The sequence below is a fragment of the Leptopilina heterotoma genome, unplaced genomic scaffold (genome assembly GCF_015476425.1).
Source record: "Leptopilina heterotoma isolate Lh14 unplaced genomic scaffold, ASM1547642v1 Lhet_92, whole genome shotgun sequence".
Taxonomy (NCBI): Eukaryota; Metazoa; Arthropoda; class Insecta; order Hymenoptera; family Figitidae; genus Leptopilina; species Leptopilina heterotoma.
The window spans coordinates 2197715-2211135 of record NW_025111199.1 but is presented as its reverse complement, the minus strand read 5'-3'; the positions used below and the strand labels follow the sequence as shown (position 1 = coordinate 2211135).

Sequence of the window (13421 nt, the reverse complement as noted above, 5' to 3'; positions counted from 1 at the left end):
TATATAATATATATTATTATATATTATATTATAGCTATCAACGAGCCAAGGCAAATAAAGAATCTTACACACATGACAACAAGCCGCTCACAAAAGAGATGTTAGATGCAATAAAATCAATATATACCGATCTCAGTAAAGATACTTTGCTCGAAAGATGTGTTGGTGGATTTAACAAAAATAATAATGAAAGTTTTAGACAACTCATTTGCAAAATTTGTTCAAAAATCATGAAAAGTGGAGCACTTCCAGTACATTTAGCATCTTGCACATCAGCTGGATTGTTCAACGAAGGTACACACTCGTTACTGTACTTTTTACACTCTATTGGAGTTAATTGTTGTCGTAATGGAATGCACATGCTTATGCAAATAAATGTAACTACGCAGCACAGCTCTAGTTTTTATCAATTTCCTTGTAATTAACAATGGATTAAATTAGGTATTCCAACTCCCCGGACTTGCCCTATGGCTATAGAACGAGATTTTGGGAATTTTTTTGACAATTTCTAATACAACTTTCTTTTCAGTTTTCCATAATCTTCAACTTTTTTACCACTTACACGAAAAGGCAATGTCTTCACAAATAGCGTCAAATGGTATGTTTTTCTTCATTGATTTATTTTGGGTCAGACTTCCTCCCAAACAACGAAGTGATAATTTAACATTCTTTCTAGTGTTATTTTATCACTTAAAGTGGTGTTAACATCACACCGTGATGGTTAAAATTGTCGCGAGTATAATTTTAACATCACTTTTGGTATTAAAATAACACATCTTTTTCTGTTCTTAAAATTTTTTTGTAACACAGAGTTATCATATTTGAGGTTTATTAATTGATAGTAAGCACTTACCTTGCAATAAATAAAATTGTAAGAGTACACAAGAATATATTTGTAAAACTTTATATTTGGATTTCATATTTTAAAACAGTAGATATATCTCAGATGTTAAATTCAAAACTTATTTGTTGTATATTTAAGCATTAGATCTTTCCAACATGGATAACCTAGAAATAAAAGATCACTTTTATTATAAAATATTCAGTATATACTAATAAATACAATTCTTTTTTTAAAATACAGAAAATTAAAAACGAGTTGAAAATTGTGACAGAATGTCAATTTTTTAATTTAAAAAGGTGGTATGTGTTTCTATGCAAAATCCCACGATGAATTTATTTTTTCAAGTAGAATCAGTCCTCCGTTTATTTAATTTTATTTACACTCTTCATTAACTTTTCTTGTGTAGTTATACATTTTTTCATCAACTAAATTTGAGGCGAATTGTAAGATAAGCAGTTAAAATAGGTAAAATTTGATGCAACACAAATAAATGTCACCATAAGGTGAATGGCTTTTTTATCCCTTACGTGCTTGGCTTTTTTGCACTCCAGGACTATTTTTACACATCTAAATATCATAATTTACAGGTGCACTTCAGCGACCTCTGTAAGGTGTGACAGAGAAACGTTGTGTACTTGCATGCCGGAAGCTTGGCTTGATTGCCTGACTGCGAGACTGAAAACCCTCTATATGGTTCTTCTGATCCCAAGCTTAAGCCGCGCGGTGATGAGATGAATGATTGGGGGACCAATCCCTAGCACGATAGCTGAGTATTTTTGTGTAAAATGGTTGAATTTTTCTTCCCTCACTTAAGGGTAGTGGTCAGTGGATGGTGTGTGTTGCATGTTTGGCTTTTCATTCTTATTTCATCTTTATTAATGTACTTTATTTTTATTTTATTGCAAGTTAAATCTGTGGTGCGTTTTGTCTGTTATCATTTTAACACTGCCTGATGGATAAGGAGTACGAACCAGATGATTATGTGTGAAAACAAGTCAGCCTCGGAAAAAACTGTTGGAGAACGCAATGTTGCGGGGTAGAACAGAGTTATGCGGTAATTGTGATTAGTACAAATGAAGATAGTGGAGTCTTAACGTCTTGTCCAAACTGCGGACAGGCGGGTTTTAGTGCAGATATAAGTTGTTGAGAGATGGTCGAATATATGTGAATTGGACGTCGTTTAAAATTAAAGTGTGGGAAAAGGTGCCACGATGTTTTGGTTGCATGAGGTATATACATAGTGTGAATGAATGTAAGAGTGAGGAATTGTGTTTTAAATGCGGTAAAGCTTCGGATGAGCGTAGCAACTGTCGACTGAAGGGACTTCCTTCGAGAGAGCATAATGCTCTGTCACAGGATTGTCCTGAGTATGTGTGAAGATTGAATGTATTGAGAACTCGATGCAATAATGGCAGAAAGATCAAATATTGTTTAGGGATATGGTATGGGTTTGGTTTAAAGGAGAAATAGGTGAAATATATTTTATTTCTTTGTATTGTAGACCCAATTTGTGAAATGGACGAATGTGTTGATTATTTGACTAAAATGCTACGGATGATTAATGGTAAACGTGTTTTGATTGGAATGGATGCCAACGCTTCTTCCGATTTCTGGCACAGAAAAGCCGTAGTTCGCCATTGGGGAACGTTGAACAGAGATGAAAGATTGGCTGACTGGATGTTGTGGAGAGATGTGTCTGTGTTAAATAAACCTTCGCCCATCTATACTTTTAGTGGGCCGCGAGGTGAAAGCGACATAGATGTAGCTCTTTACAAGGGTGAAGAATGTACATTTGAGTGTGAAATGTTGGGCGGAGGGGGATTAAGTAATCATAATATATTTAGAATGAGGATGGTTGTTAACGCGCCGGTGGAGGAAAAGCAAGTGATTGAACTGAAGAGATGGAATGATATGAAATGTGATTAGGAAAGGTATACATTTTTTTTAGTCATATGCCTCGACTTTTGGGTATGACAGGTACTTAGAACTTGGAGCGGAGGAGAGAGTTAGAAAAATGTATGAGTGGATTGAAAATGCGAATGATGAGTGTATAAAGGAAAAGAAAGCGAAAAGAGGTTAGAAAGAAGAGAAAATCTTATTGGAATAAAAAATGATCAGGTGATGGCGATAGATCTGAGTGTAAACAATGGAAAAGTAGTACGAAAAAATATAAAAGAATGATGAGAGATGCTAAAGATACAGATTGGAAGGAATTTGTGAGCAAGAAGGAATCATGTAATCCTTGGAATCAAGTGTATAAGTTGTGTATGGGGAAGCTTAATGACATGGTTTGGCCAGGCTAGTAAAGAATAGACAATATACGAGAACGTGGGAAGAAAGTACGAATATGCTAATGGATGATTTATTTCCTCCCGTGAATAGGGCTACTGTCCACGAGAAAGTAGGAATACATGTAAATGGAAATGAGATATAATTATGAGTTCAGTGAAGATGAGTTTTAGACGGCGGTTTAAAAAATGAAGTTGGGTAAATCACTATAGGGTTTGATGATTTGTTAAATTTAATGTTGAGACATGTTCAATGTGCTGTGCCTGGGTTTATGAAAAGAAAGGGTGTGTTTCCAAGAAACCTTGTACAAGATCATACGTAAGAACTTATGGAAGAACATTGACAAACACTTATGTATATATAAACTTACATACGTTTTTGGAAAACTTAAAACATTTTCGTTATGTAAGAAACTAAAAATTATAAATGAATTCAAAAGTGGGAAGAAACGAGACATGATACAAAGTGAATTTGGTTTATCAACTGCCACATTTTATAGAATATTAAAAGAAGAAGATTCCATAAAATCACAGTGCTTCGAAGGCCATGGAAATATGAAAAGAAAACGTTTAACCGAATCTGAGATTAAAAAGTGCCTTCTGGAGTGGATGAAGCAAAGTTTGGATAAAAATATCCCTCTAGATGGACCATTGTTAAAAGGAAAAGATGTAGATTTTACAAAAGAAATTGAAATCCCGAACTTTAAAGCAGGTAATGGTTGGTTAGATGATTTTAAAAAGCGACGTAATTTAGTTTTTTTAAATAGTTGGGAAAAGCAAATCTGTCGATCAAAGTGTATGCGATCAATATGATCCAAACAATATTTATAATGCTGACGAGACTGCACTAATCTTTAAGTGTCTCCCTGATAAAACATTCACATTTAAAAGTCAGGATTCCCGGGGAGGAAACCAAACTAAAGAGCGTCTTACAGTTCTTCATTGTGCTAATATGACTGGGACAAATAAATTGCCTCTTCTAATTATTGGAAAATAAAAAACTCGATGTTTAAAAGGGAATTTATTTATTTACTTTTATTATTTAATTTACTATTTATTTAGTTTATAATTTTTATTCACAGGTGTATAAAGACTATCTCGTCGCTTGGGGGCAGCAACATGCCGACTCAGCTAAACGGTGAAAAAGATGCCGTTTCAAAAAGCAAAGTGAAAAACATGCCATTTCACAAATCCTGTGGAAACTATGCCTCGCCGCGAAAGCGCTGAGAAACATACCTTCTCCAAACGAACGGTGAAGAACATGCCTTTTCAGCCTTTTTAATATAATATTAACGGTTGAAAAGGCATGTTCTTCACCGTTCGTTTGGAGAAGGTATGTTTATCAGCGCTTTTGCGGCGAGGCATAGTTTCCACAGGATTTGTGAAATGGCATGTTTTTCACTTTGCTTTTTGAAACGGCATCTTTTTCACCGTTTAGCTGAGTCGGCATGTTGCTGCCCCCAAGCGACGATCTGTTGATTACGAAAGTAATAGAAACGCTTGGATGACAAGGCAAATATTCATGGAATAGCTGCAAAAAATTGACAAAGAAATTCAAATTAAGAATAAAAATATTATTCTTTCTGTCAATAACTAAACTGCCAGTATCAGCAAACTGCAACCTTTAGATCAGGAAACTATTCGCGCATTTAAACGATACTAGCGAACAGAAGTGGTTAAGCACTTAAAGATGTTTAAAAAAGAATAGTGACGTGGTTTGCAATCAGTAATGTGATCATCAAAAATTGTTTCAAAAAAGCTGGGTTTTGCACAGGAATGGAATATAGCTCAGAAGAAAGTGTCGATGAAATAGTTCCCAGCAATGAGGAGTGAAACAAACTTATGTCAGACGAAACAAATGCTTATAACCTTTGATGATTTTGTACGAGTTGACTATAAGCATATCACGGTGGAGCTTACAGACGACGACATTGTTACAAATTGTGCCAAATGCAACAATGATGATGACGATAATTATAGCGAAAGAAACGAGAATTCAACGATCGCAGAAATTTCTATTCAAAAAGAGCAAAAGGTTTTAAATGCATTAGAGACTGTTCATAGATTTTTCAAATTTTCAAGCAATATCAACAATCCAATTTTTGACAAAATTTATGAGCTTGAAGAACATATTAAGAATACTAAAATACAAAAGCAGACAAAATTAACAGACTTTTTTCATTGAATTTTTTTTATATCTATGTACATTCTCGAATAATTTATGGCCTTTTTATTCGTAAAATAAATAAAATTTCTAATTATGAATGCAACTTTAATTAACAAAACCTCAATAATTGAGAAAAGTCGTCCTTGAACCTCTATAAGTGCAAAAACTTCTGAAAGTGAGAAAAGTCGCTTTTCGACCTTCAAAAGTGAGAACCTGGATAGGTAAGAAACTTTTTTAAGTGAGGCAAAATTCTCAGTCCTTTGGATTTTCACTTATCCAGGTTTGACTGTATTTTAATTATTATTATTACTGAATAATAATAAGTAATAAGTATAAATTAAATATTATTTATATAAATAATAAAAACAATTTAAATAAATATGTAAATAATAATTTAAAATTTATAAAAAAAATTTTATATGTAAAATTTTAATAAAAAATTGTCAATTGTAATATTCCTCAAATTTGTAATCTTATATTTCAAACAACGAAACACGTTACAAATTTACTCGTCAAACATTCTATTCTCTTGAATTGATTACCTAGAATCGTAAGCTATATAAAAATTAACATTTAGAAAACAATAAATATTTTAAAGTTTTGTGTGTCACGTTCCAGAAATTAAGCATTTGTTGCGAATAATTCACGCTGCAAAGCCGACCGCCTGTTCTTCAATTCTCTTTAGTTCTTATCTTATCTTCGATAAGCTTTGATTCAACTAAATTTTCATTTACTTTTTATTCAAAATTAACGAAATGTTGAATCAAAACATATTTTTTTTTGCTTAGGGAATTTGGGAAATCTGCCTACAGATACCTTGGATTCCGCACTCCAAGGTTATGTAGGGTTGGTACAATGAAACAAAAAGAAATATAAAGAAGAAATAAATAAGATAATAAATGACATAATAAATTTAATAAACTGGCGACCTACTGCCAGCCCGACCCACTAAACCCGTAACCCTTCTTTTGGAGCCCTATACCCTCCCTCGGAACTGTCGTAAGACTTTAGCCTTCGAGGGTGAATTAAAACATTTACATTAAACGTAAAAATGGTAGTTCTTTTATTTTAAATGAAAAAAAATTACAGTAATTTGGATATCTATATTTAATTACACAGGACCACAAAGGGAAATTGAGGTGGACATGTTTTAAACAGAGGTGACCTCCATGTTTGTGGGGTCGCTGATTACGATGCCGGTGTCCATATGATCCCATCACGTCAGCTTCAAGGTCAATTAAAGGTCAATCACCTCATTTTTCAATATTTAATTTTTTTGACCTCAGATTCAGAAAGAGCGGAAAATTTTAAGTCCGAAGACGTTTTGACCTTTTTTATGAACCAATCTTTAAATGGCAATTGAAGGACATCTTTGTCCGGTGTTAGAAAAATTAAATATTTCGAATTAAGGTTGTTGACCTTGACGCTGACATAATAGAGTCAAATGGACACCTGGATCGTAATCAGCGAACCCAAAAACATAAAAAGCAATTTGTTTTAAAATCCTTTCCTAGCTAACTTTCCAGACAAGAAAATGAAATCAAAATTTTACCTTCTAGATGACCTTCAATTGACCTTTAAAGATTGGTTCATAAAAATGGTCCAAACGTATTCGGGCGTAAAATTTTCCGCTCTTTCCGAGTGCGGGGTCAAAAAAATTAAATATTGAAAAATGAGGTGTTTGACCTTGAATTGGCATTGATGCTGACGTGATGGGGTCATACGGACACCGGCATCGTAATCCCATGCTTAGATCATTTCTATACCTCAATTCCCCTTTGTGGTCCTGTGTAATTAAGAAGCAAAATAAGTAAACTATAAACATCAATTTAATATATTATACAGCTTTATAGGGCCCAATTCAAAAACTCTGCGGACATGAATTCTTACTTGGTCACCTTTACCCCACTATATCCTTTGTTGAGTGACAGTGAAAAACGCAAAGTGAGCGACTTGACCATTAGTAAATTTTGTACTAAGGTTCTTTTAATAGTGTAGATCGTGTAGATAAAATGTGTCAAATATTATATTATTAACCCCTTGGCAGTCGCTGATTACGAATCCGTTTTCAGATTTTAAAAATTCAAAATGGCGGATTCAACATGGCGGACGACATTTTCAAAAATTCATCGGATTCACTTGAAACTTGTTACTCAGTGGTTTTCGGGGTCGCCGATTATGAATCCAATATTAGATTTTAAAAATTCAAAATGTCGGATCCAATATGGCGGACATTTTCAAAAATTCATCGGATTCACTTGAAACTTTTTAAAACTTGGGGGTTTTTAGGGTCGCTGATTATGAAACCGATTTCAGATTTTAAAAATTCAAAATAGCGGATCCAATATAGCGGACGACATTTTCAAAAACTCGTCCGATTAACGAAGTATACTTAACAGCTGACTGCGGGGGGAAATTTTGTATTTATTATCGTTTCAAAAGTTTTTCGTAATCAGCGAAAACCCTTTAGTAACGAGTTTCAAATGAATCCGATGAATTTTAGAAAATTTTCTTCGCCATATTGGATCCGCTATTTTGAATTTTTAAAATCTGAAATCGGTTTCGTAATCAGCGACCCTGAAAACCCCCAAGTTTTAAAAAGTTTCAAGTGAATCCGATGAATTTTAGAAAATGTTGTCAGCCATGTTGGATCCGCCATTTTGAATTTTCAAAATCTGATATCGGATTCGTAATCAGCGACTTCAAATACAATAGTATGCTCGTTTGCGCAAATTTTTGTTTTTTAAAAAGTTGTCGACATTTTGAGCCCACTTATGAGATTTTGGTCTTGATTGACTGCGAAGGGGTTACACAGGTGTCTGGAAGGAAAAAAAAGTTTGCCTACGATGCCAAAAAAATTCATTGTTACCCTCTGGTTCCTTAGCACCCCCTGAAAAGAGAAACCTTAACCCGAAAATCGTAGCTGTTCATTTATGGAAAAATCACCCCTTTATAGGGGTGATTTGGAATTTTTTTCAGAAAAAATTGTTTTTAAGGAGCAAAAATAATTTTAAAATTATTTTGATAATTGTTATTTATGTGTGTGTTCACAGGGTTTAATTTTCTAAATACAATCGATTAAAAAGTTTTTTAAAAACAAAAATTTAAATTTTTAACTTTTCTTTTACATAGTTAGTTAACGATTTTTGATAACATCTCCAATTTCACGTCAGATTTCAGTTCACATTCTAAAATTTGTCCAAAACGATTTTTTTTAATTCTTTAGTGAAAAAAAATGGATACATATTTTTTTTTGTGGCAAAATTTCCGAGTTACGAATTTTTGAAAATTTGATTTTTGAAAAGTAGACTTTTTTCAATGGCCTACAACTTGAAAATTATTGGATTTACAAAAATTTCGTTAAGACAAAAAAGTTCAGTTATTCTTCAACTTTTAAATGCTGTTACAAAAAACTTTTTTTTTAATTTTTCTTAAAAAAATTTAAAAAACTCGTAATTTTTAATAACTTTCATTAAAAATTACTTTTATTAATCTTCTATAGTGTAATATGATTTCAGGTACTAAAAATGTAAAAAAAAATTTGATACCCCTAAAAATGGTCATTTTTGAATGGCTCAAATCTTACTAGTAGTTTTTAAAAAATTCAACTAATTCCACATTTTTTATTATTTTTCGTTGCCAAATTCTTTGTATGCTTTTCTTAAAATAATGAATAATCAATCGTATGGATTTTGAAAAATTTTAATTTTCTCAAAAAACGTGCACAGTGCAGCGCGCGTAAAAGTTGCACGACAAAATTAAAAATTTATTTTAACACATCAAATTCAAGAAGAACACTCTGAAACATTTTGCAAACCATTCTTATCATTGCCACCTATGTTAAAAAAATTTTTTTTAAAACGTCCAAATTTAAAAAAAAATAATTTGTTTTAAAGTTTTTTTTATTTTTTTAAGAAAAATTTAAAAAAAAAGTTTTTTGTAACAGCATTTAAAAGTTGAAGAATAGCTGAACTTTTTTGTCTTAACGAAATTTTTGTAAATCCAATAATTTTCAAGTTGTAGGCCATTGAAAAAAGTCTACTTTTCAAAAATCTAATTTTTTAAAAATTCGTAACTCGGAAATTTTGCCACCAAAAAAAAATATGTATCCATTTTTTTTCACTAAAGAATTAAAAAAAATTGTTTTGGATAAATTTTAGAATGTGAACTGAAATCTGACGTGAAATTGGAGATGTTATCAAAAATCGTTAACTAACTAAAAGAAAAGTTAAAAATTTGAATTTTTTGTTTTTAAAAAACTTTTTAATCGATTGTATCTAGAAAATTAAACCCTGTGAACACACACATAAATAACAATTATCAAAATAATTTTAAAATTATTTTTGCTCCTTTTTTTTTTGTTGGTTACATGGCTTGTTGCATAGCAGGTAGCCAAAACAATTTTTTTTTTTTTTTTTTTTTGCTCCTTAAAAACAATTTTTTCTGAAAAAAATTCCAAATCACCCCTATAAAGGGGTGATTTTTCCATAAATGAACAGCTACGATTTTCGGGTTAAATTTTCTCTTTTCAGGGGGTGCTAAGGAACCAGAGGGTAACAATGAATTTTTTTGGCATCCTAGGCAAACTTTTTTTTCCTTCCAGACACCTGTGGTTAATTGATAATAGCGGGTTGTCTGGTTACAGCGAGTTAAAGTTTAACATTTTTATCGAAACATAAGATTTTAAAAATTTCTGTCTCCTACAATTGATCGTATGGAAAAATTAATAAATAGAAACAAAAAATTTTTCTGATAATAATTAAAACCCTATTTAGAAATATATTTTTTTATTTTTAAAAACTTGCAAGAATATCTAATCTTGCAAGCTCATTTCAGTAAGTGGTCAAAATATTAATATTTAGAACTTGTAATTTAGTTAAGTATTTATATAAAAAAACCTAAGTTTAATTTAAATATTTGTTACATCCGAAACTTCTAATTAATATGCTTAATAGTACAAATTATTATTGTATTTAATCATCTTTCCTCGGAAGTAATGTTAAAACGTATATTCTATTATTGAATTTTCTGTAAAAAAATTGAACGTATAAATTTACGAATTCAAGAAAGAAAGACAATATTAAACAAATGTAAAGAAGGCGAAAGTAATAACGATTACGCATCAATTTGGCGAATAGAAAAAAAGGACACACGTGCAAGAGAAAAACAATTTTTTATGCATGAAATACCGAACCATCAGATAACAGAGACCACCGGAGTTACTGTTAAACACAAAAAAATTATCATGGAATACGTCAGCTAGTGCCTACAAAAAAGTCAACCTGAATGTAATGGAAAGAAGCCGAAAGTGATAACGATTACGCATTAATTCGGCGAATAGGAAAAGTCGACATATGTATAAGAGAAAAACAATTTTTTATGCAAAGAATATACCGAATCCGCGGATAACGAAAATCCCCCGACTTATACTGTTAAATCACAAAAAATTGTCACGAATACGAGTGTATCGAAAAAATAACCTTAGTGCAATAAAGTGTAATATTAGTTTTTCTTTACTTAAAACTAAATTTTGCTTAGACTGTGAAGGCTGCTCAGTAGTTATATTAAGCATTTGACTATGCGGTTGCGATATTACAGTGCAAGGGCTCTAAGATTTTATAAAATTGGTTTACAATTTCATAAATTTAGACTTGCAGAAAACTTGCAAAATATCTCTGCGTTAAAGTTTTACAGCAAATTTTCCAAAAAAATTTCAAAAAATTTTTTTGTATAAAATAGGTTTACTTTAAAGTGAGCAAGCCGTTCCTCTCGAAAAGGTATAGCTAAAAATTAATGCAGCAAAATTGGTAAAAATTTTTGTGCTATCTAGGTACTTATTTTTCTAATAATAATAATTTATTTTACTGCAACTAATAAATATTGTTTCCTATGTATTTCTGCCATATAGAATACGCCATTTTATTAAAAAAAAATAATATGAGATTCGTAATCAGGCATGGGATTCATGAAAAGGCCCTAAAGTCGAATTGTTAGAATTTTTATTTCATAGAATTTTATTCTCTAGAATATAATTGTAGCAGAATATTTAATTCTTAGAATGTGAGCTTGGCAGAATTTTCATTAAATCGATTATCAATGTTTTAAATTTTTTATTCGTAATTTTTATTCACAAATTAAATATTGCAAAAAGTTGTTTCGCAGAATTTTAATTAAACTGAATAGGAATTTAAAAGAATCAGAAATTATCAAGAAAATTGTGATTGGTAAATTTTAAAATTCGCGCCGAAAAGTTTCTTGATTTTCGGCCAAGTTGAATTTTTATCAAATTAATATTCGAACAGATGTATATTCTAATAAAGTAGATTTCTAGCAAAAAGTTTTTCGGCAATATTCAGATTCTATTTAATTACGCTGCTGTAAAATTACAATTCTACGAAAAAACGATTCGCATAAATTGATATTCGGTTAAATTAGATTTCTGGGTAAATTGAAATTCCATCAAATTGACTTTCTGCCAAATTATAATTCGGACGAATAAATATTCTACTAAATTAAAATTATTTCTGATTTTCTTTCTGCTAAATTAATATTCTTTTAAATTTCTATTCAGTTTAATTTATATTCTGCCAAACAACTTTTCGCAACAATTAAAGTTTAATCATATTTAATTTGTGACCCATTACTATTCTTACGAATAAAAATTCTACAACATTGATAATCAATTTAATGGAAATTCTGCTAAGCTCACGTTCTAAGAATTAAATATTTTCCTACAATTATATTCTAGAGAATAAAATTCTATGAAATAAAAATTCTAACAAATCCACTTTAGCGCCTTTTCATGCGCCCCTCGACCATAATGCTGAAACCAATATCACCGATAATGTTTAAAATAATAAAAATACAATGTTCATTATTACAGTAAATAAATATTAAACATTAAAATATTTATATTAAATTTCACATGCTACAACCTAAGGAAAGCCCATATATATTGTAAGCTTTGAAATCTTGCATGGAAGCTTAACGTATAAGCATGAAGTGCGTCGGGAGAATTGAAATCTTTTTCCATATAAAAAAATAAATCTGTTTTTGCACATGTGTTTACTTATTAAAAGTAGAATAAAAAAATCTTTCTTATAACTTTTCATTGTAAGTAGTAAAGTTTATACTACTCGGTATTTATAAATGAGTTTATGATGGTATATGATTGGTATTTAGTAATCATAATATAATTTTTTTTATTCTCAAAAAATAATAACATATAACATAATCATTAAAAAAATTGAAAATTATAATACAAATTATTTTAAGCATAAACATATTTTTATTATTTGAAAATTTTATTCTTACGTAAATATAAATTAAGAAGGACATATAATACATATATATAAATCCTGATTCATTCCACAACACTTACTATTCATCATAATTATTACACTTACGTCTTTGTTTTCACGTGACACATAAACATCAAGATAAATTTAAACAATAATGATATTTTTTCAAAATTAATTTTGTGTGCCAAAATAACTCTTTTGCTGAAAGTTTATTAATTATTTCTTATTTTCACATTTCATTTCTACTAAACCAAATGACAAAGATGATTTTTTTAACATATACGATGCTTTAGATGGAGTTACTAAGAGACTGAATCGCTGTGTCCTGCCATTCACTTTTTTACTCATTAAGCAATATACTGCTACTATGTCATGAAGTTTTCAACATTTCATTCATTGTAAACCACTTTACGGCTCCACACATATTATTTTGTTAAATACTTTAAAATGTTGAAAAAGAGCGTATTGAGAAACATCTGCTTGCCTTAACAAGAAATTATTCAAATTTTTAATGTACTTCATAATACAAAATAACAATTATTATTAACATATAGAACAAAATACTGCACACTAAGAAATGCGCAATAACATTAATTTTTCTAGTAAAAAGCTGATTATATATTAATTTCTAATTATATTTGCGTGTATAAAAATACTGCTGCCTCCGTATATTATACCCAAGGTCTTTTTTCAATGACCAAATGTATTAATTTTAAAAAATTAGCGATTATCAAGCGTTGCAACAATATACAATCTAGATGTTACACTTTATTATCATCAGAAATAGTAAAAATTATTTATCTGCTCAATGAAAATAATTC

General features: G+C 30.5%; 1 protein-coding gene across 2 annotated transcripts in view; it reads right to left on the bottom strand.

The window, feature by feature from the left end:
* The window catches only part of LOC122511955 (venom serine protease Bi-VSP-like), a 33133-nt gene extending 20173 nt beyond the window's left edge, over positions 1–12960 (bottom strand). Inside the window, exons 1-2 of one of the 2 annotated variants that reach the window (XM_043627530.1) lie at positions 12706–12960; positions 854–1008 (exon numbers count right to left, since the gene is read on the bottom strand). In XM_043627530.1, the coding sequence (XP_043483465.1) occupies positions 854–920 (67 nt within the window). In that variant the 5' untranslated portion in view covers positions 921–1008; positions 12706–12960. Of the gene's footprint in view, positions 1–853; positions 1009–6851; positions 6869–12705 lie in introns of those variants that run through there. The other variant, XM_043627531.1, reaches the window with a different exon arrangement.
* Positions 12961–13421: the final 461 nt, after the last annotated feature.